Source organism: Trematomus bernacchii, unplaced genomic scaffold (genome assembly GCF_902827165.1).
Source record: "Trematomus bernacchii unplaced genomic scaffold, fTreBer1.1, whole genome shotgun sequence".
NCBI lineage: Eukaryota > Metazoa > Chordata > Actinopteri > Perciformes > Nototheniidae > Trematomus > Trematomus bernacchii.
This window is the reverse complement of record NW_022987593.1, coordinates 1,423,656-1,443,727: the sequence shown is the minus strand read 5'-3', so window position 1 is coordinate 1,443,727 and position 20,072 is coordinate 1,423,656. Positions and strand designations below refer to the sequence as shown.

General features: G+C 41.4%; 1 protein-coding gene across 3 annotated transcripts in view; it reads right to left on the bottom strand.

Moving 5' to 3' along the window:
• Positions 1-20,072, bottom strand: part of LOC117481902 (microtubule-associated serine/threonine-protein kinase 1-like) — a 59,546-nt gene that overhangs the window by 11,985 nt on the left and 27,489 nt on the right. For 2 of the 3 annotated variants that reach the window (XM_034129833.1, XM_034129834.1), the window contains exons 6-19: positions 16,571-16,731; positions 15,007-15,082; positions 11,818-12,027; positions 11,610-11,711; positions 8,368-8,500; positions 7,044-7,108; positions 6,792-6,871; positions 6,184-6,392; positions 5,255-5,393; positions 4,502-4,634; positions 2,874-3,039; positions 2,363-2,464; positions 1,708-1,830; positions 75-184 (exon numbers count right to left, since the gene is read on the bottom strand). In XM_034129833.1, the coding sequence (XP_033985724.1) occupies positions 75-184; positions 1,708-1,830; positions 2,363-2,464; positions 2,874-3,039; positions 4,502-4,634; positions 5,255-5,393; positions 6,184-6,392; positions 6,792-6,871; positions 7,044-7,108; positions 8,368-8,500; positions 11,610-11,711; positions 11,818-12,027; positions 15,007-15,082; positions 16,571-16,731 (1,809 nt within the window). The remainder of the gene's footprint in view (positions 1-74; positions 185-1,707; positions 1,831-2,362; positions 2,465-2,873; positions 3,040-4,501; positions 4,635-5,254; positions 5,394-6,183; positions 6,393-6,791; positions 6,872-7,043; positions 7,109-8,367; positions 8,501-11,609; positions 11,712-11,817; positions 12,028-15,006; positions 15,083-16,570; positions 16,732-20,072) is intronic. The other variant, XM_034129835.1, reaches the window with a different exon arrangement.

Here is a 20,072-nt window from a genome sequence, read left to right as displayed (position 1 = left end):
ACAAAATAACACAAGATGAAACAGCCAAAAAGGAATAAAAACTGAGTAAGAGAGAGATGAAAGAGAAGACAAACCTTGCTGAAGCGAGGAGAACAGGAAGAGAACTGTCTGATCTCCACGGGCTCATCGTCATTGGTGTCATCCTCGTCGTACGTATTGATGTGATGATACCGATCTGAGCGCGCTGGCAGGGGAGAGAGGGAGAGAGATGAATTATATAAGCTGTCAGTTTAACATGAAAAGTGCTTTTCTAACTGGAACAGTGTCAGAAAATGATTGGACACCCCATAGAGCTAATATTGATGTCACTGCTGCACTGACACATACATCCAGAGCAGGGGTCACCAACCTTTTTTAGGGTGAGGGCTACTTTTAAAAAATAAAATAAGTCGGGGGCTACTTTTACTCCTCTTTTCTTTCTTTTTTTGCAGTGTATATATTTAGCACATTTTAACATTATTATATGCTGACCTTTAACCTTTGTGTGCTGTTTGGGTCTGTGGGACCCGTTTTCAGTGTTTACTAAAAGAACATGTATGCAATTTAATTATTTTAACCTGCTTTATTTGGGGGTGGACGGGCCTCACCTCCTCTAGGGGGGTCCACACCTCCTCCAGGGGGGACCTCACCTCCTCTAGGGGGGGTCGGGGGGCATGCACCCCCGGGAAGATTATTTTTAATGTTGAAGTGAAATGCATCAATCTAGTGAATTGATGGATACAGCTCTCAACACTCAGATGAAAGAGAGCTGTATACTTTTCAATAATCCAAACATCTTTAGAATATGATCACCACCAATAACAAATCATTTAAACTTGTTTATTCTTATCTAATGTTACCTAGTTAGCATTCTTTCTTTCTATTTATGCTTATTTTACTAATCACTCCCCTTTCAAACTGTTTTTTTTTTTTTTTTTACTGTCCTATACACATTGGAATGATTTCTTACTTTATCTATATTAAATAGATAAAGGTATGCTCTCCCTATCTCTCTCGCTCGCTCTCTCTCCCTCTCTCCCTGCCTAGCTCTCTCTCTCGCTCGCTCGCTCTCCTCTCCCTCTGTCTCGCTCACTCACAGAGGCTGTGTGCTCCTCCGTGGCGATGACGGCTTGCGTTAAAAAAAAATAATAAACATATTTGTAAAGTGGGGGGGACACAAACGGGATTTCGAAAAGAGCGGGGGACATTTCCCCCCTGTCCCAGGAGGAAATTACGCCATGCGTGTGTGTGCATCAAGTGCAATAAATATATATGCAAGTTGCAACACACACACAGTAAAACTCCGCCCTATGTGGCACCTCCCCGCTGATTTTCCTTCTGGCAGAATCTACACAACACATCAGCCCCATTGAACAGCCTATCATGCCAGCCTATACAACACATGTGGCCCACATTGCTTTTCTTCCAGACTGCAACGCTGGTCCCGCAAATCAAGCAAGAACGTGATTGGTCGATATTCATTGTGGGGGTGGGGGGAGGAGGGGTGTTATATAGAGTTGTAGTAAGTAGATAGAGTTCGCTATGATTTAGGTTTCGTTTATGCATAGGGTAGATTCTTTTAATTACATTTCCTTTTTTGTTTTGTGTATTTTATACATTTTGGATTTGCTTGGCGAGCTATTTTTAGAACATGCCCCGCGGGCGACTCACGTTGCCCCTGCGGGCGACCAAGTGCCCGCAGGCTACCCCTGATCCAGAGGAACCTACTATCAAAGTAGCTGGTGTCCTCCTCTGACTCCAGGTGAGGGATGAACTCTGCTTTCTGTCTCAGCAGGCTGTTCCAGTCCAGCTCGGTGAAGAACCCGTGCTGCTTCACCTCAAACGCTCCGCCTGGTGGCACACACAACACAACTCAAAACACTGTATGGATGGACGGAATATTTAAAGCTGCTTAAAACGTATGTTAAAGGGAACTCATAACGATATAAAAATATAACTAAAACCTGCACTCCCCTCAGCTGTACAGAACAGTTTTGTCACTTTCAGGATATTGATTTGCCCTATTACTGTTTTCCTTCACTCTCAGTGTTCGTATCAGTCTCATTTGGGGCTGTTGATATCATTAAAAAGGCTCTCAAACATGTTGTACACTACCTTCCTATCACTGAACACCAAACAGCCAAAGTTACATATAGCTGGTGAACATAACAAGGAGTTGGTGGACAGTAAAACGACAGCGTGTCAGAGCAAGACATAATGGGGGAAAACGAGTTGTTTTTGTTGAGTACTGGGTAACATAATGTTTTAAAACCTGAATTTTTCTTTGGAATTGTGTTAATTCATGGAAACATGCATTCCTCAAACCAACCAAAAGTGGGTGCAGATCAGAGCTCTTATATCAAGTTAATGCAACAGTTAGTACCTGTACCCAACCTCAGGAGAGGGTTGGTCTGCAACAGGGCAGAGATGAGGTCCTGGGCGTCTGCAGGCAGGGCTTCATCACCATTAGGCCAAACTATATCATCTAACAGAGACAAAAACAACAAAAAACGGTCAGAGTACGAAGCAAGAAAGACATTTTCAACTTGTAATTCATCGGCTTATCTGAGCTATTGGAAACGTGTTCTACATAATTGCATCACACCAAGGGAGAAAGCTATAACATATAAGAAATCGATTCTATTATCTGTAGGAATATTCAAAGTGGAAAGGCTTGACACTGCTCTGACTACATCACTTGCTAGAGATGCTATTAAATAAGAATAGTGACACACACATTGGACCCACTTTCTATAACAAAAGACAGCCAAGAAACCCAGTTCACTCAAAGCATACCGGACTACCTTTGTGTTTTGCTTTTTGATTGCTAAAAGTGAGCAGTTTGAGAGTGTCCTCACAAATAAAATAGTGGACGTTTACCACTGTCCTCTTACCTGTGATGACCTGTCCAAACAGCTCCTCGGGAGTGTCTCCAAAGAAAGGCACGCAGCCCACCAGGAACTCATAGAGGATGATGCCCATAGCCCACCAATCCACCGGCTTCCCGTAGCCCTGACGGAGAATCACCTCGGGAGCGATGTACTCTGGAGTACCACACACCTGAGTGAGGGAGAGGAGGTGCAAACAATGGGAAGACAGAGGAAGAGAAGAAAAGAATGGAAAAAGAAAAAGTACAATAATTGTCGGAGAAGCTTGAAAACCATTATGTGATGTAATCCATTATAAAATGCATTCATCATTTCCCATTTTATGCGAATGTTCTCTAAATATAAAAATATGCTGATTGTCATAATAAATAGAAAGGAGCCATTTGGTGGTTGGTGTGATCCCATCGTAAGATTGTGTCAAGGTTGTCTCTGATATAGAATTTTTACCAAAATGTTATTTAACAGGTTAAACAATTTGAATAAATAAAAACATCTCTATCTTTATTCAAATTCTCCCTCATCAAAAAAAAGGAAACTAATAAATCATTTACTTCAAAAGTTCAACTGCTGAACACAACATTTATATTTTACTTCATTGAAAAAGTTTTTAGGTTAAAGGTGGGGTAGGTAATTTTGGAGAAACCAGCTCGAATGCGCTAGAATTTGAAAATACACAACCGGAAAAAATCTGCCACTTCCTTACAGAGCCCCTCCTCCAACACACACGAGCGCGCACATGACCCATGAGGGCACGAGATAAGTTTGTGCACAGATGGAAGGCTGACAGGCAGGTAGGCCATCCAGTTATTTTAGCCGGGCCGGCTAAAATGATTGGTCGTGCTTTTTACAGTACTACGGCTTCCACAGATGACATTTTTTTATGGATGTTTTGTCAAAGCACTTAAGATATTCATTGCTATCGGGATGTTAAGAGCATTCCATGGAATATAACAAAAAGTGTATCTCGAGCCGGTTTCTCAAACTTACCTACCCCACCTTTAACAATCTAATTAAACTAAAAATAAAACAACTAGATTGTAAGAGGAAATGTGAGTTTATGCAAATGATATGAAAAGTATTTTTCCAATTAACCACAGTGTTTACCTGCCGTCTTACACAACAAAGACATCCTCATTGAGAGAATTAGAAACACTTTCCTGATCAGAATATCCTGAAAAACAGAAAGCTCAGGTCCTTTTCATCCACAGATGTGAGTTGATTACTGGCAGACAAACAGATGCTGCTTCCACCCAGAAGAGCTGACTGATTATGATCAGCTTCATTCAGAGCATAAATAATAACTATAATTGCTAAAAATGGGATTGTGATGGAGATGGGGATCAATAATGGTTCACTAATTCAGACTACACAGGATGCATTGATTGTAATGCAATGTCTTTTTTTGGAGATGATGGATTTTGCCAGATGACTAGGCAGGTTGATACACATGGCTGGAGAAGAATAAAAGATGCTGTGAGTGGCAGTCGCCTGTTCATCCACCAAACATCCCGTCACACACCTCATTCAAACGGTTACTAATGAAATATGTCTTCCTGCATCCTGATTCCACTGTAATAGGTGATAACGTATCTATACTACCTATAGTAGAGGCTGCTACTAGGTTGCAACTGTACCTGCTTATCCAGGAACTCTCTCGCATCTTTTTCAATGTGTCCCTCGTACAGGTTGGTGGTGAGGCTCATTAGACCCATCTTCGACAAGCCGAAGTCCGTAAGTTTGATGTGTCCCATGGAGGTGATCAGTAGACTATTTGGAGAGAGGAAACAGGCATTACATTCTAGTATATTGCAATAAAATCCATATATAATGGAGTGTGTGGTCATGATCACAGGTTGTAATTTATTGTTTTCGTCAGCAGGTCTTGCATAATACACGACCTTGAGTGGAGGTATGGACACATGGGACTGGCGTGCTACAGATGAATACACAGAGAAACTGCACTTTCCGACCGAGAAGGACAACAGAAGTATCTAGATTTAGTTTCTGTCAGCCTCAATTTGCCAAATGAGATGAATCCAAGCTCATTTGGATATATTGTGGCCTGTTATAGTTTTACCCAGAAGGCCGCATTCATTTTCATTAATCCCCTTAACATTATTTGTTTTACCTGCACTACCTGTGTCATTACAGCTACATCACACTTTTGCAATAAATAAAAATGTAACATGTGTAACATTCAAGTCCTTGCCAAACAAATCTGTTAGTATGTTGCTCGCTGTAAAATCATAATAATTAGCTGCAAGATGCTAAAAGGAAACATTGGGTGATCATTTTTTGTGAGTTAATCATTACAAGCAAGCCCTTTCATATCACATGTAGTCATTTGATCTCCTAAAATCTTAATTAGTGCAGCTTTTAACACTCACTTGTCGGGTTTGAGGTCTCTATGGACGATGCCATAGTTGTGCAGGTATTCCAGGGCTAAAACTGTCTCAGCGAAGTACATCCTGGTCAGCTCCACAGGCAGAGCCCCGATGTTCTTCAACAGAGTGGCACAGTCTCCACCTGGAAAACAAAAAAAATACCAGTTGTTAATGTATTCATTTCAGAGTCTGACAGGAAATGGCTTAGCATCCATGTATTATGGCACCCATCCATTACAAAATGTCCTGTTGGATATCTATTTTAGAAGCTGGCAGGAAAGTGGCTAAAACCAGAAAGACCTACAGTTGATAACTGGATTGATATTATTTATCATACAGTATTAAAATTATTACTTTTGCCGATAGATGGCAACAGCTGGAAAGTTGGATTGTGTGCATTATACTGCACTTTTTATTACCAATGAAAATGATTACATAATATGTATGGAACTCGGTAAATAGTGTGAATAATATAAAATTATATTATTCACACACATGATACTGTAGCACAATAAGTCTGCAGGATGACAGAATTTGATCCTTAGATAAGGCCGAAAAGCTTTAAAATATGTGAGACTAAATCATAAACATAGTATTTTTGTGATGCATTTCTGCTTATAAATAGATATAAACATTCTATTTATTATGTTTCTATTCTCTTTGCTTGTTATCCACCTTTGCACAACATTAAGCACGTTTGACAGTGTCAACACACGACTACTTTTCATGCCTCAGTGAGTCAGTGCGCCAACAGATAACATAAGAGCTGCTGCAGCCAGAGCCACGACACCGTCCTGAATCTACTCACCTTGTTTGACTTTCATCATCAAGAGTCATTGTGATACATGTAGTGTCATAAAGAGTCTTTTAAATGTGAGTCCTTGCTCAGTGTAATTAAAGTCTGCAATCAAAACTAGATCTGACCCCCTTACCCTCGACATATTCCATGACCATGCACAGATGTCTCCGCGACTCGAAGGAGCAGAACATGGAGACGACGAACGGGTTCTCGGCGAAGGTGAGGATGTCTCTCTCCACAAACGCCTGCTGGATCTGATTCCTCAGGATCAGATTCTGCTTGTTGATCTTCTTCATTGCAAAACGCTGACGTGTCTCTCTGTGGCGCACCAGGTAGACGGCACTGGAGAGAAGGTGAGACACAAGAGACGAGAGTGAAAACTGAAGGGGCTGGTGGCGCCAAGATGAGGTACAGAGAACAGAAAGCAGGGTGAGGGGCCAAGCCCAAAGAAGCTTGTTTAAGCAATACAAATAGGTTTGACTTTTATGCTCATACTGTTGCTGTTTTAGTAGTATTGGTGTTGATTTATTCCAGTTTCCACTACTGTGGTGCATCTTTTTTTATCAGTAATTTAGAAACACTATTTCCAAGGATTCTATTGACAGGAACTCTCTGACCCCTAAACAGTCTTCCACAGCATATTGATGTTAAAAACAGTTTTTTCTTTGTTAAAATATTAGATGAAAGCTTCATTGCACTTGATATGGTTTAGATCCAATGAGGTTTCAATCAATTTCTTACCCATAAGCTCCGTTGCTGATCAGTTTGATGCTCTGGAAATCTTCTTCACTCGGTGGTTTCATGGTCCGCCCTCTCCCCTGCTGACAAATATTAAAATGATAACTCAAATCAACAAAAAGGCTGTTTCAATTAAATGTTCGAAAGCTCAAATGTCAATGTTTCTTTGATGATTTGAAAGCTGTGTGTGTGTTTGTTTTAATGGTGGTGCAGTCATAGTGTGTGTGAAAATCTTCCTGTGTGTTTGTTCTTAACCTCTGCTTCATCGGTCTCTGGAGTTTGTGGACCCTCACTGTCGTAGCTGTCCAGGCTCACGATTTCTGTTGAAAAACATTTGAGTTAACAAGCAAACCTGGTGTCAAAATGAAATGAAAATGTTCATGTTAAAACACCAGGCCTCCCACACTGCTGTGTGAAGATTAAAACAACGCAGCTGCTCAGACATCTTAAACAAAACAGCTATTCGATCTAAAAAAAAAAAAAATGAAAGACCAAACGCGGCAGATCACAGAAAGTAAAACATGAGAGATAAAAAAGCTTCTTCCTATTAATTCTTTGTCTTCTTCTCCACCTCCACCTCCCCCTCACTTTGTTTCTTCTCCTCTCTTCTTTGAGCAGCACTGGCAGCTAAATGTCAGTGTTCTTCCTCTCTAATATGTGACAGCTGCTAGAATACACTGATAATAGCACTGTTTTGTTAAAGCAGGGAAATAATTGACTAATAATTAACTTTGCAAAGCATTTTCAAAGTCGCTCTGTAGATTCTAACTTCATGTAACATAAAAGTCACTGTTCTGACAGTCGTATATTCAGTTGGTTTCTCTTTGACGCTGAAAAGATCTTGTCAACAGTCTCTATCAGGAGCCGAGAAAAGAAAAGAGTGTGAAAGTGTGCAAGCCGCTACGTGGGTGTCTATGTGTGTCTAAGCATGACGATGTAGGTGTAAAAGAGGGTGCAAGATGAAGATATCAAGTGGCACATTGTAAGCAAAGATTAGCTGACAAAGGCTTCATATTCAGATATAATCCTGCAGAGGTTTATTGTAAAGAGTCATTCTGGATCCATCAGCTAATGAACAACTCCTGATGGATGAGACCAAGAGCGGCTGTGCAGAATTAGAAATGTGAGTTTGAGCCACGATGATTAATTCAAGATATTTCACCGCTCCAGCAGACCACAAATGTTCCAGCCTGTCCTAGCGTGATCTCATACACGGTCATGCTGAACAACCAGCTGATCGGTAGCTTAATTAAAGCAGAGATGTTCAAATTCTGACACTGACAAGAAAACAATTGTCTTTTTCTTCATCGACTGTAAACGTAATCTTCGGATAGAACTCTTTGAAAACAGTCGATAAATGTATCTCCCAAAATGTTGAACTGTTCTTTTGTTTATGTGTAATTTGTATCAATTCAATGCGGGGCCGCTGTTCATTTCCCAGTCTATTAATTCCACAAAGAACCAGCCAATGTCTGAATTAAAATCTGTACACATTGTAGTCAGTGTACATACATTATTTCCTGTTCAAGCCTCAATTTGAACAACAAAATGCAAAATACATTTTCTTTCTTTCTCTTACCCTCCAGTGGGTCTCTGGTCAGCCCCAACTGGTTGATGATGTATCGAGGGATGTCCGCCTTCATCAGCTGTCCCTCCTTGGCGTGGTCCTCCGCTGCCTCCAGCAGATGGTAAAACTCTTCAGGGTTGAACTCCTATCATTGAAAGGGGGAACAAATGTAAGTACCAAAAGAACAATATACTGTAAATGCACCTTTAAGCTTAAACTCCTGAAGCTCTACTTTCAAAATCTACAGGAGGTAACGGGATGAATAATCACCTGTGAACACCAGATGAATGCCACTTGAAAATCAACACTTGTTACTCCTGAAGTGTTTGATGCGTGGGATATTGTTTTCTAATCTTAGACATTTCAAAAACGATTGCACAGCTGAGTAAGACTTGACGATTACTAATCACGAGATTAAACGTTAATGATATTCTACCCACAGTCATTATGGTTTCATGGTACAGGTGATATTGTGAGTCAACTGTCTTATATATATATCATGGAAAAGAGTCAAAATGGCAAAACATATCAAGGGCTGCAAGTGCGATGATTCCTTTCACAGTTTCAAAGACTTGCATTGCGTCTTGATCTGACCAGCAGTAAACACAAAAACAAAGATTTTCAATTTACTATCATAGACGGAAAAAAGAAACAGCAAAATGTTACATTTGAAAAAGCTGGAACCAGAAGATTTCTACATATTTGCTTTAAAAATTGTGATTTATGTTGATTTGCATAATGCCATGCTTTGTTAGAATTGAAAAATAAACATATTTCCAAGGGATCCATATCAAGATTGATTATGTAATGCGTTTAGAGACCCTTGCTTATATATTGTTATCTGATCTTTTTATACTCAAAAATCAAGTATCTGCCATGTTATGATTGCTGCAATTATGTTTAAAAAAACAGAGATGAGAATGTACCACAGCATATCACAATATTGATCATTTGTTATAGCTGGGTATTGAACAATGAAGATGAACACAGCAGAACAAATTTGATAAATAAATTGATGTAAAATGGTGTTACATCACAGAAATGTATTTTAATAATTTCAGGTCTGCCAAACGTATAATCACAAAACTAGAATTAACTTCAACCTGCTGAAAATTCATGACCAAACACCGCTGTGGGGCTGTCAAACAAACACAATCAGTGTCAATACACCTCCCAACTTTAAATTGCTTTCTTGAAACATCCTTTTATTCCAATGAAACAGCCTTTTGTGGTGTCCTGTGGGATTTACTTTCATTCCTGTTGGTGGAATAACATTTTGATTAGAAAGTAGAGCCTGGGGCAGCCGGGATCATTTCCTTTCTCCCGTGCTCTCTCATATCTGCTCCCCTCAACCGGAGGAAAAGAGAGAGCACCGTAAGGGGGCATTAACCTGCCTCTCTGATAGCTTTCTCTGCTCCGGGATAATATCCTTGCAGCTAAAAGCCGACTGACTGTGTGACATTTTCACCAAATCACAACTGCTGCTGACTTGAATGCTAAGTGAACTCTCTGCCGCTGGACAACCTTGTTTCTGTGTATGTGTCTCCTCCTCTCTAACCTAAGGGGCGTGAGGATATAAAATCCTCTCCACATCCTGCCTGACCCTATCGACCTCCTTTGACGGTCGCCCTGGCAACGGAAAGATGAGCCTGGGGGGGTGGTTGAAGGAGGGACGCTGCCGAAGACGAGCATGTGAGGCCATCAATCAGTGAGCTGATGTCCAGGTATGGCTGAGCCTCCTGTGCATACAGAGAGGCTTGTTATTACTGAGTAAGTTGAGCTGAGTTATGTATCAACATGTCAAGGACACGGCTCTGTCTCCCAGCTGATTTGATGCGCTGCTGAAAAAAGAAATCGACAAGATGTGGAGGTGGAGAGAATATTTTACAGTTTGGAGTTAAGTTGGAAGAATATCCTGCGGCAATAAGTGCAAATGCTGCAGACATGTGTAGCATGTCTGTACTGCACAGGCATATATTCAGATATATTGAGAATGCACCGACAGGAAGCAAATGTAAATTTGGCAATAATTTCTTTATAATTTCTTTATGCTAGGGGACGTAGTAACAACACGAGTGCACGGCAGTGGCTCAGTCAGTAGGGGCTTGGACTGGGAGCCGTAGGGTCGCTGGTTCAAGTCCCCGACCAGACCTAAATATGGAGTGTGGACTTCTACTTGGAGAGGTCCCAGTTCACCTCCTGCCCTGCCGTGGTGCCCTTGAGCAAGGCACCGGACACCCCCCTTCCCCCCCCACTCCCATTGCTCCCCGGGCGCTGTACAATAGCTGCCCACTGCTCCTAGTACTAGACTCCTTGTACTAGGATGGGTTAAAAGCAGAGGCCAAATTTCACTGTGTGTGCTGTGTGCTCTGCATGTGTGACCATTAAAGAGGGTTTCATCCCTCCCTATTCAAATTCATTCAAACAATAGGTCAAAAGAAGAGTTTTGTCTCTGCATATTTGGTTGTGATGCAGCCATGTTGATTATTTAATGATATCAAGTCTTCTCCATTGAATGTTGCATTAATCTGATAGCTATCCTCTTTTGTGATATTTGGAAATGATGTAACTAAAAAGAGTTGTTTTGTTTCGCAGTTTATTTTTACATTTCTAAGAAGTCGGGGCCTCATTAAAAACAAAAGATCAAGTCAAAGAGATTTCCTGACTTTACGTCCCTACTGTATGTATCAAAATACAAATGATGGAACCTATCTTCTCATAAACCAACTCCAAAGCATTTTTATTATCAACCCTCCCTGTTTTCTAAATGAACACACTTATTACATAATGTACTGGGTGGATACTATATGTCAGGAAGAAACCATCCATCTCTGTGGGGGGGTATAATAATATTCTCAATTTTATCTACATTCCTTGTATGGATTTTTATATATATCCCCTGTGCCCAAGATTGGAAGAAAAAAAAGAAAAACAGTCTTTTTATTTGTCAAAAGTAAAAGAAATGCAATGTGAAATACTTCTGTAAGCCTTGAAGACAGACTCCCTTTTAAAGTGACAGGCCAGCCTCCAGCTGTGATATGTGTTTCATCTCTTCAGACGTTTCAGACTGGATGCAGAGCTGACAGCCTGCTCCACGTCTGCTCACTCTTTAATGGCATTTCAGTGAGAAGGAATTGACCATGCATCTCCATTTGGGAGGACAGGAGCCTTTCCGAGCAGTTAAGCAGAACATATTCAGGATGTAAAAAGGCCCTCGGAAAAACTGATACTCATACTTAACATCAGAAACTCACCAAACACTCGAGGAGCCTGGCGGGACGAGATATGATGATGAACAACTTTTTGCAGAGCTCGATGATGAAGGTGAGCTCCGAACTCTCCGAGCGCTCATAAGCCTGATAGTGAAGGAGAGACAGGCACCCAGGAGACAGGTTAGAGATTGACATACTGTACCGTTAGTTGACACTCCTCAACACCTCCACAATTCCTGTCCCAACTCACATCATTCAGCAGCTTCTCCAGGTTATCCTGCAGCTCACAGAAGTAGACGCTGGTGATGAGACCCTCGCGAGATTTGGTCAGGCAGTCCCTGGACAGCTCAGCTACCTGGTGGTGGATGAAGCTGAGGACCCCATCGGCCAGGGGCAGGACGCTCTCTGGAGAGAAGCTGTGGATGAACTCCGTCAGCCTCTCCTCCATCTGAGCTGTGGCCTGAATGAATACAAGATGGCGCTTAAAGTTTTTTAAATAAAAAGCACACAAACGTGAGTAAGCTTCCGACCAACTGATGAGAGTATAACAATATTGATATGCTTGCAGTATTATGGGTGTCTGTGTTGTCATTTACTGCTTCTGTGGCTTTACATTAAAAGCATTTAAACCGGCGAAAGATACATTCACTATTATTGTGAAGTAATGTTAATCACGGGATAGGCACTATGTTTGTCAGTGAGCTTTGTTCATCAATAAGGCTTCCACAATAAGGCTTCTTCTTCAGTTCGAAATATTGCAGCGAGAAATGGAAGAGTCCGAAGAGCTGCAGGCAGCAGATCACACACGAAACATTTTTAAATAGGCCAATTATTGTCTGACTTCTTTATTAAAATTACAATAGTTAGTTTTGCTGTACCCAGTATTCCGAGACATGTATTCATAAATTGTATTTCCTTTTACTGTTAAAGAGGGTGGATTGCCACCTAAATAGTAAGTTATTATCATGTTGTCAGGCTTCCCCTATGTTACATCACCACTACCCACTACCTGTCATCGCTCTAAATGGGACATACACAAAGATTACACCTCTTTTATAATGTTGAAAAGCAAAAGACAAATACTCTTATTGATTTTTTTTGGAAAGAACATGAGGCAGTCTACATTATCTGTAACTGATGAAACACAAAATAACACTATCAGAATTAATAATTGCTAATGTGCGTGCGTGCGTGCGTGCGTGCGTGCGTGCGTGCGTGCGTGCGTGCGTGCGTGCGTGCGTGCGTGCGTGCGTGCGTGCGTGCGTGCGTGCAGCTTTAGATCATCTTCCAGTTTTAATACATATTGGCCTGGGGCAAGTTACGTGATCTAATTGATTTTGTACTCATGATCAAAGACTCATAGGTCGGGTTTAGCTCCGCAGACATGGACGACCTCCAGTGGTTTTCACACACTGCAGTGTCAACAGCTTACAAAGAACAGTGAAATAAAATCTGAGAGCTGCCTTTATTTTGGAGGTCAGAGGAGAACGGTAAGCCTCTTTCAAAGTAACAAGGGCGCAGGAATGCAGAGATAACAGCTAAGTACAGCTGGAGGATGCATTAGTGTGAGAGAGACAGGAAACATTTGAAAAAAGCAACAAAGGTCCCGCTGCCACAAGTCAAACGTGGAGATGCTGTTATGTGTCATGCACCCTGACATTGAGGCCCCTGGGGCTACCGTTACTCTGACTCGTGTAGTGCATGCTGGGATCATATTTTACATCACTGAAGACCACTCTTACCAATACTGATCTGCTCATTGTGTAAGTAAAATCATTTTGTGAATGATTGGCTTTGCTCTCAGACAACATGTGGATACTACCCTAGCTATGGGCTTTAGACAATTAGAAAATGTCAAGGAAAAGATGGCGGCGTGCATTTCACACACATCTTGAATCCCGGACCGAGTACAGGGGACGTCGGCCAAGATCAGTGGCGGCGCCAGGGTATGGCTGGGGTAGGCTACAGCCATACCAAGAAATGGCTTAGCCCCACCATAGCCCCACCATGAAAAGTGATGCAAATTCAATTAAATAATAAGCGAAATGCTAAATGTTGAGAACACGGATTGCGAAAATATACGGGTCGTGTCCACAGCACACAAACTGATCCTGCTGTAACAACAAGTGCACATTACTGATGCAATATGGTTGAGACCATTCGGGCTTATGCTATAAGAGGGGTGCAAGGAATAGTCTAAGTAGTGGGGGAGTTTTATACACTAAAGGTGTGGAAATTCTCTGGCGTTAAAATATCAGCGCGGCCGCGGTCAGATCAAAATGCCTCCGAATGCAATTTGAATAGACCTACAGCCAATCAGAGCAACGAAACGTTGGATCTGCGTCATGCCTTATTGATTGAGATCAATCGAAACCGCCATTCAGTATCCCCATTGGATCTTCAACGTGTACTATCATACGTCACGTTCACAGTGATCCCTTTTTATTTACTACAAGACAAATGTGCCGTTTTATTTCATACAGTTCAATTTTGATTGAGACAGGGAAATAATCTAAACCTCACGCGTGGCGTTTCACTGTCAAGGGGGGTAATATAGCGTGTATGTAATTACATTGCAAATACTGACTTGAGCACCACCACTGTATGGGTTAGCCCTACCATAGATTACCCAACAAAAATGCTCTGGCGCCGCCACTGGCCAAGATCGACATCATCCAGTTCTCTCATGCAGAATGTGCATCGCCATACTTGTTAGGACGATATTTCACCGGGGTAAGATTGACCAACTTACGGCCATCTGTTAACCACTAAAGGAGCAGCCTTTCTGATCTTTATGTTTCCCACTGTTACACACCCTACATACTGAAGCTTCCTGTAAAGGCCAACATCTGTTTCATGTCCCAGATGTTAACTTCAAAGCCAAGACAGTGTCGGCATTCATCTACTTCCCAGCTAAAAACCTATTTTTATTCTAGCAAGCCCTGTCTGATCTACTGCCCGCCTGGCACCCTCCTTGGTTCTACAGAATTATTTAAGTTTGTTTATTTGTTCTGGACACATGTTTCCCCAATGTGGCCCTTAACGTATCATGGGCTAATCAAAGAATAATCTACCAAATGTTTTAAGGGGTGTGCCTACAGGTGAATAGCGTAAACAGAAAAAGATATTTTGCCATCAAGTCATTTGTTTTGTATTAGAAATGAGGCATTATCTAATGATACATTTAGAAATAAGAGCAATCTCCTATGCCAAAAAGACAAAACCTAAACAATACCTAAATGTGTATTTTGGATGTATTTATTTTCACTGGTCTTAAAGAAGACATGTCAGGGAAGCAAAATAGCCCAAACTCTCAAAATTGACCACTACATGAAAAACAGTGTTTCTGCATGTATTGCTCTCTGACTGCAGGCAAATTGTTTGTGTGTGTTTGATGTGTGCGCAGTTTACCCTTGTGTTATGATTATATGAGGCTGACCTTGGGGAAGCGCTCCTTGTAGACATGGTTCATCATCATTATTTCATTGTCATAGCAGGATGGAGAGCGCCCGGGGCTGCAGAGAGACAAACACACAGAGCAGGACTGTAATACACAGCAGAGACTGAGAAAATCAAAGAGCAGAGAGTGTGTGGAGGCAGCAATTCTGTATTTCACTTGAATTAAGGAATCATTTACTGCTGCCCCTCATGTCCGTCCTGTCTGTACATTATGCTAATCCACAGATCAGAAATTCAGTACACTCAGTTGAGTTTCTCTAATGGATCCGGTGTCCTCCTGCACGTCACGCTACACATGGTGCAGACATCAGACAAGCATGAATATATTCAGAGGCACTTTTACACTCTCCTTAACACATATGCACAGGAAAAATGCAAAGCTAATTCAACATGTGGCAGAATAAAAGCCTGAAAACCTAATACTATTTAACATAGCAACTCATAGAGTGCTGAATTGGACATTGACAAAATAAATATATATTATGAATAGATGTCTTGTGGGCAAACACTGTTTAGCTTCACAGAAAGATGCGATTATGAATAGAAATAATGAGGCATATCAAGGTACACAATAGAGCTCCAAGATGTGTGATTATCTATCTAGGGCACCGACTGCTGAGGAGCTTAATATGAAGACTGAATACTGATAAGAAGTGATGTGGTGTATGTAGTTGGGGCATGTTGCATCCAGAGGGGAGGCTATAATAGGTGTGAGGGAGGGAGGGTACACTAGAGACTTATGAACATAGAGAAACATGCTGCACTCTGCAGAGGCTTAAAGAACTTGAGGGGATTTATCCTGATTCAACTACACTGGCAGTGGGAGAGCACAGACCTCCGACAAAGTCCTAGTTTCTTCGGACTTCAGTGTGTTTATTAGCCTAAAGTTGCGATGTGGAAAGAACATGTGCGCTACAAAGAGGATGTGTTGTTTTTCTTTCATCAGAAAATGTAAACAACATGTACGGTAGGTAGCTGTTTCAGAGTTGCTGTTCTGACTTGCGGGGGCGTTCACATGAATTATAACATGGTACTGTAGCAGCACAAGTGCCCTAATTTGCATTCTTATCGAAAGTTCAATTTAATTTGTATAATTACCAGAGCCAGTGATTAAGATCCAATTCAAACATTGAATGAGTTCTGCCTTGGCCTGGCTTACATAACCTTTATTTAGTGTAAACTTGAGACACAGAAGTTTCCAGAAAGCATTTAAATATTATTTGTAATGCTGTTGCCTGTTTGTATATGTATCTTAATCTTATTGTATTACTATATGTTGTATGTTCTTATGTTTCACTTGTAATGAGAACTCCATCTCAATGTGTATTCCTGATTATATCAGGTGTATATAAGTCAGTATCAGGGCTCTAACTCTTCCTGCTACTATAAGAAACCAGCACATCCTAACCAGTCTTCATTGCATTTGCTCTCAGGGATGATAAGGGATTGCATATAGAAAACCGTAATCAAAGTTGGCTAGACGCCCAGTGGCTTGTCTTCATTTGTTTAAACTGTCATTTGTCCAAGACCTGCCGTGCTCTCACCTGAGGCTTCGGGAGCGAGGGCGGGCGTGCGGCGAGCGCCGGCCCCCGTCATCGTCCGTGATGCTCTCCGTGCTGCCAAAGTGCTTCGACAGGAAGTGCAGCTCGTCCATGGTCGGCTGGAAGGGCAGCTGATGCAGCCGCTCCTGGGAGGAGCTGGAGGACTGGAGAGAAGGAGGAAAATGAGACACGGTTACATTAAGAACTGCTCTTTGTTAGCTCTCTTTCTGTTATAGCTGCAACATCAGTAGTGTAACAACAGATATCCAGTGATGGAAAGGAGAAAAACAAAAACAAGAAACGGCAGCAGCAGAAAATACAAGGTGTTCTTTGGTTTGAGTGGGTGGAAAAAAACTGAAACAAAGAAGTGCCGAACATAAAAGAAAAAGAAAGTAAGAGAGATGATCAGAAACAAGAAACATGTCCAGAAGGAGTTCGTGTAGGAGGACAAAACAGAATAATGTAGACTGAACACCAGAGCAAAAAGACTGCAGGGAATGAAGGAGTCACTCCACCTAAAAGTTTACTGCTGCCTTAAGTGTCTGCTGCCTCGGGGGGTTAATGGCAGCGCTGTTCGGTTTCAAAGAAAATACTTTTCTTAAGGGCGAGAGGGAAAAACCAGCCTGGATCAATAGGAGGCTTAATGAACACATCTCCCGATGGAACACCATGGCAGGCTTTGGCCACACAACGATTTCTGCTAGAAAAATCCATTAGAAAACTCCATCCAGGTCTAAGCCACTTTCAGGCTGCAGAAACGCACTTAAGTGATGTGAATGCAGCAAGTCCAGTCAACAGAATCAATGAAGAAGCTGCATGAAGATACAGGGAGTTCAGACACTGAGGGAAATGCCATTGAATGAGATGGTTGTCATAAAACTGTCTCGCTTCTGTCTCGCTCCTTCAAGTAGTCACTGGGTGCATCTTAAATAATGTAACTGCATCAAGATTTCCTTTGCATGGCTCTTTGTCTCCCTCGCAGAAGATGTTACAAGAAATGCAAGGAGAATATGTCAAGGGATAAGAATGGAGGAAATAGTGTTTTTAGAGAATTATCATCACTTGTCAGCTTCAACAGATCTGTTGTTTGTTGATACCTTTGGAGTTTGGATTAAATGCAAATAATACAATGATAAGGATGTACAATTTACATTTATAGTGCACTTCCTTTTTGCATATTTCCTCCCAAAAGGCACAACAGAAAATGAAAATCTCTGAAAGCAAACAAAACTGGTGGCCTCACTGCCCGGACACTAAATGCTCATTAGCCATTTTTACATCAGGTTGTTTCTTTTAAAGCTGTTTTAATAATTCATTTACATTCCATTTACGTTTGTAAATGCATCATTAAATAGTAAAGGTTAAGATGAGAGTGTCTCATAATTTGAAAAAAACCTCGCATAAGTGATTTTAATATATTGCATACAAATATAGCTTGACAGCGGATTTTCAGCTTCATGTGACTTTATGGAAATGACACCAATAGAAAATGTGTTGAAAAGGCAATGTTCTGTTCTTGCCTATATTATTATTCATGACACAGAAGAAAAGGGAAAAGAAGGGTGTTTCTGTTGGATGATGAAAGTTGAGACCTACAGTTCACACCGAACAGCAGGACAGACTCATTTGCTGATTTGAGATCAATCTGAACCTGGGAGTGAAACGAGAGTGGGGTTGTATTTGCTGTGGTACAAAACTGTAAGTGTTTGGATGAAGCAGCGCCATTGAGCTGCATCAACCAACAAATGTATATGTGTACAAACACTCGACAATTGTCTTCAACTTCACGGTTTCATCTTCCCACTGCCTCCATCTTCTATCTTCTCCACTTTCATCTTTCAGCATACACTTGGTTCATATGATCTACCTCTTCATATAGGAAACCCCTGCACACACTCATCTCCTCTTTTCATCTACTCTGTTCAGTATGCAAGGGTCCTGCTGTAACTAATCAAGCGAGTAATGGACCATGTAAGAACCAGCCGAGCCTTGAAACCTGACAGGACGGAGGGGGAAGAGGAGTGATGGAGGGTGAGCGGAGTATGGAGGGACTGAGAAACCAGTCTCAACCTCATCTACCGGTAAAAAGAGATCAATGAGTCGCCTGCAGCGTACTGCATGTCTGTCTATGTGTGCTGCTGTAAGTAGATTCATGAGAGGAAGTCAATGAAAGAAATGAACTGTGAAAAGATGCAGAGGAAGTGATTATGTTCAAGATGGCACAGGGGGTGGATTATGAGTCAACACCTTGCCTCCACCTGAGCGGCATACACATTAAGGCCCATTTCTCAAATGGACTATTTACCAAATGGGCCTTGGCAGGGTTCATTTCTCTGAGTAGTCTCTTATGCTTCACTCAGACAAAAGTGAACATTGTTGTTGTCCCTCTGTTTCCTTCAAAACACATTTCACTTCCTCCTACACTCTCTTTTATGTCTCTGTTGCCCCTCTTAACCATCCATCTTCGCTTCTCTGGGGATAAAGTGGTGCATGGAGAAATTGTTACTGGAACAGGGAAGAAAGAAAGATTGGTTACATTTCATTTCAATTATCCCTGCTCCACTTTTTTTCAGAAAGGCCAAGTCGTCAGCTGCAGATAAATCAGGTCGATCATATCTTAGCAACTGATGAGTTATTTTTAGTTCTGGTGTACATGCGATGCATGTTCTTCAGCGGTAAAATCCTTTAAAGTAATCGTCTGAGACTCCGAGCAGCAAGTACAAAGTCAAAGAACACAGGGGTGTGTGTGTTTGTGTATGAGTAGAATGTAGCTGCAAGTATGGCGTGTAATCCTTTCAGAGCAGAGCAAGACCAAAGTGGAACATGCAACTTTTAGAACATGAATTTACGAGCAGTAAAGCCTGCGCTGATTTAATGCATGAAAACATATGCAAATTATTTGAGGGAGATGCATATTCATGCGAAGGATGGCTCTTGAATTCATGACTTAGCCAATGCAGCTACAAGGAGAAGAACATCAAATCCCACACTTTAGAGTTGCTTTTCCCCTGTTTCTCCGGAAAAAATTGAAAAATAATGAAAGTACAGAGATCAATCCTTCTCAGTTTTCACTCTTCTTGCAATGGAGAAGGTAAACATGAAGGAATCTCTGTGAGGAAACAGCCCAACAGCCACCAGAAGCCTCCGATATTCTTCAGAGGACTTTTCAGGAGGCTGCTGCTACACTCTGGTGTCCTGTTAGAGATCCTCACGTTTTGTGTTACAAGGACACACTTAGTCAGCCCTATCACACATTGGAGAAAGCATAATGTGCAGTGGCTGCTGCAGAAATAATACACAATAGGAAGGAGTGTTTGTCTGCGGTGTACACAGATACGTCAGGAAACTCTTAACCATTGTGAAACCATTTTTTAAATGATTCAAGGTTCTTAGAGGACTAAAATGTCTGTGTCAAAAAATATATTTGATATTAATTTCCACTTTCAAATACCAGCTTGTTTACAGAATGTCACTGTTGTTTATATAGAAAAGAAACACGGACATT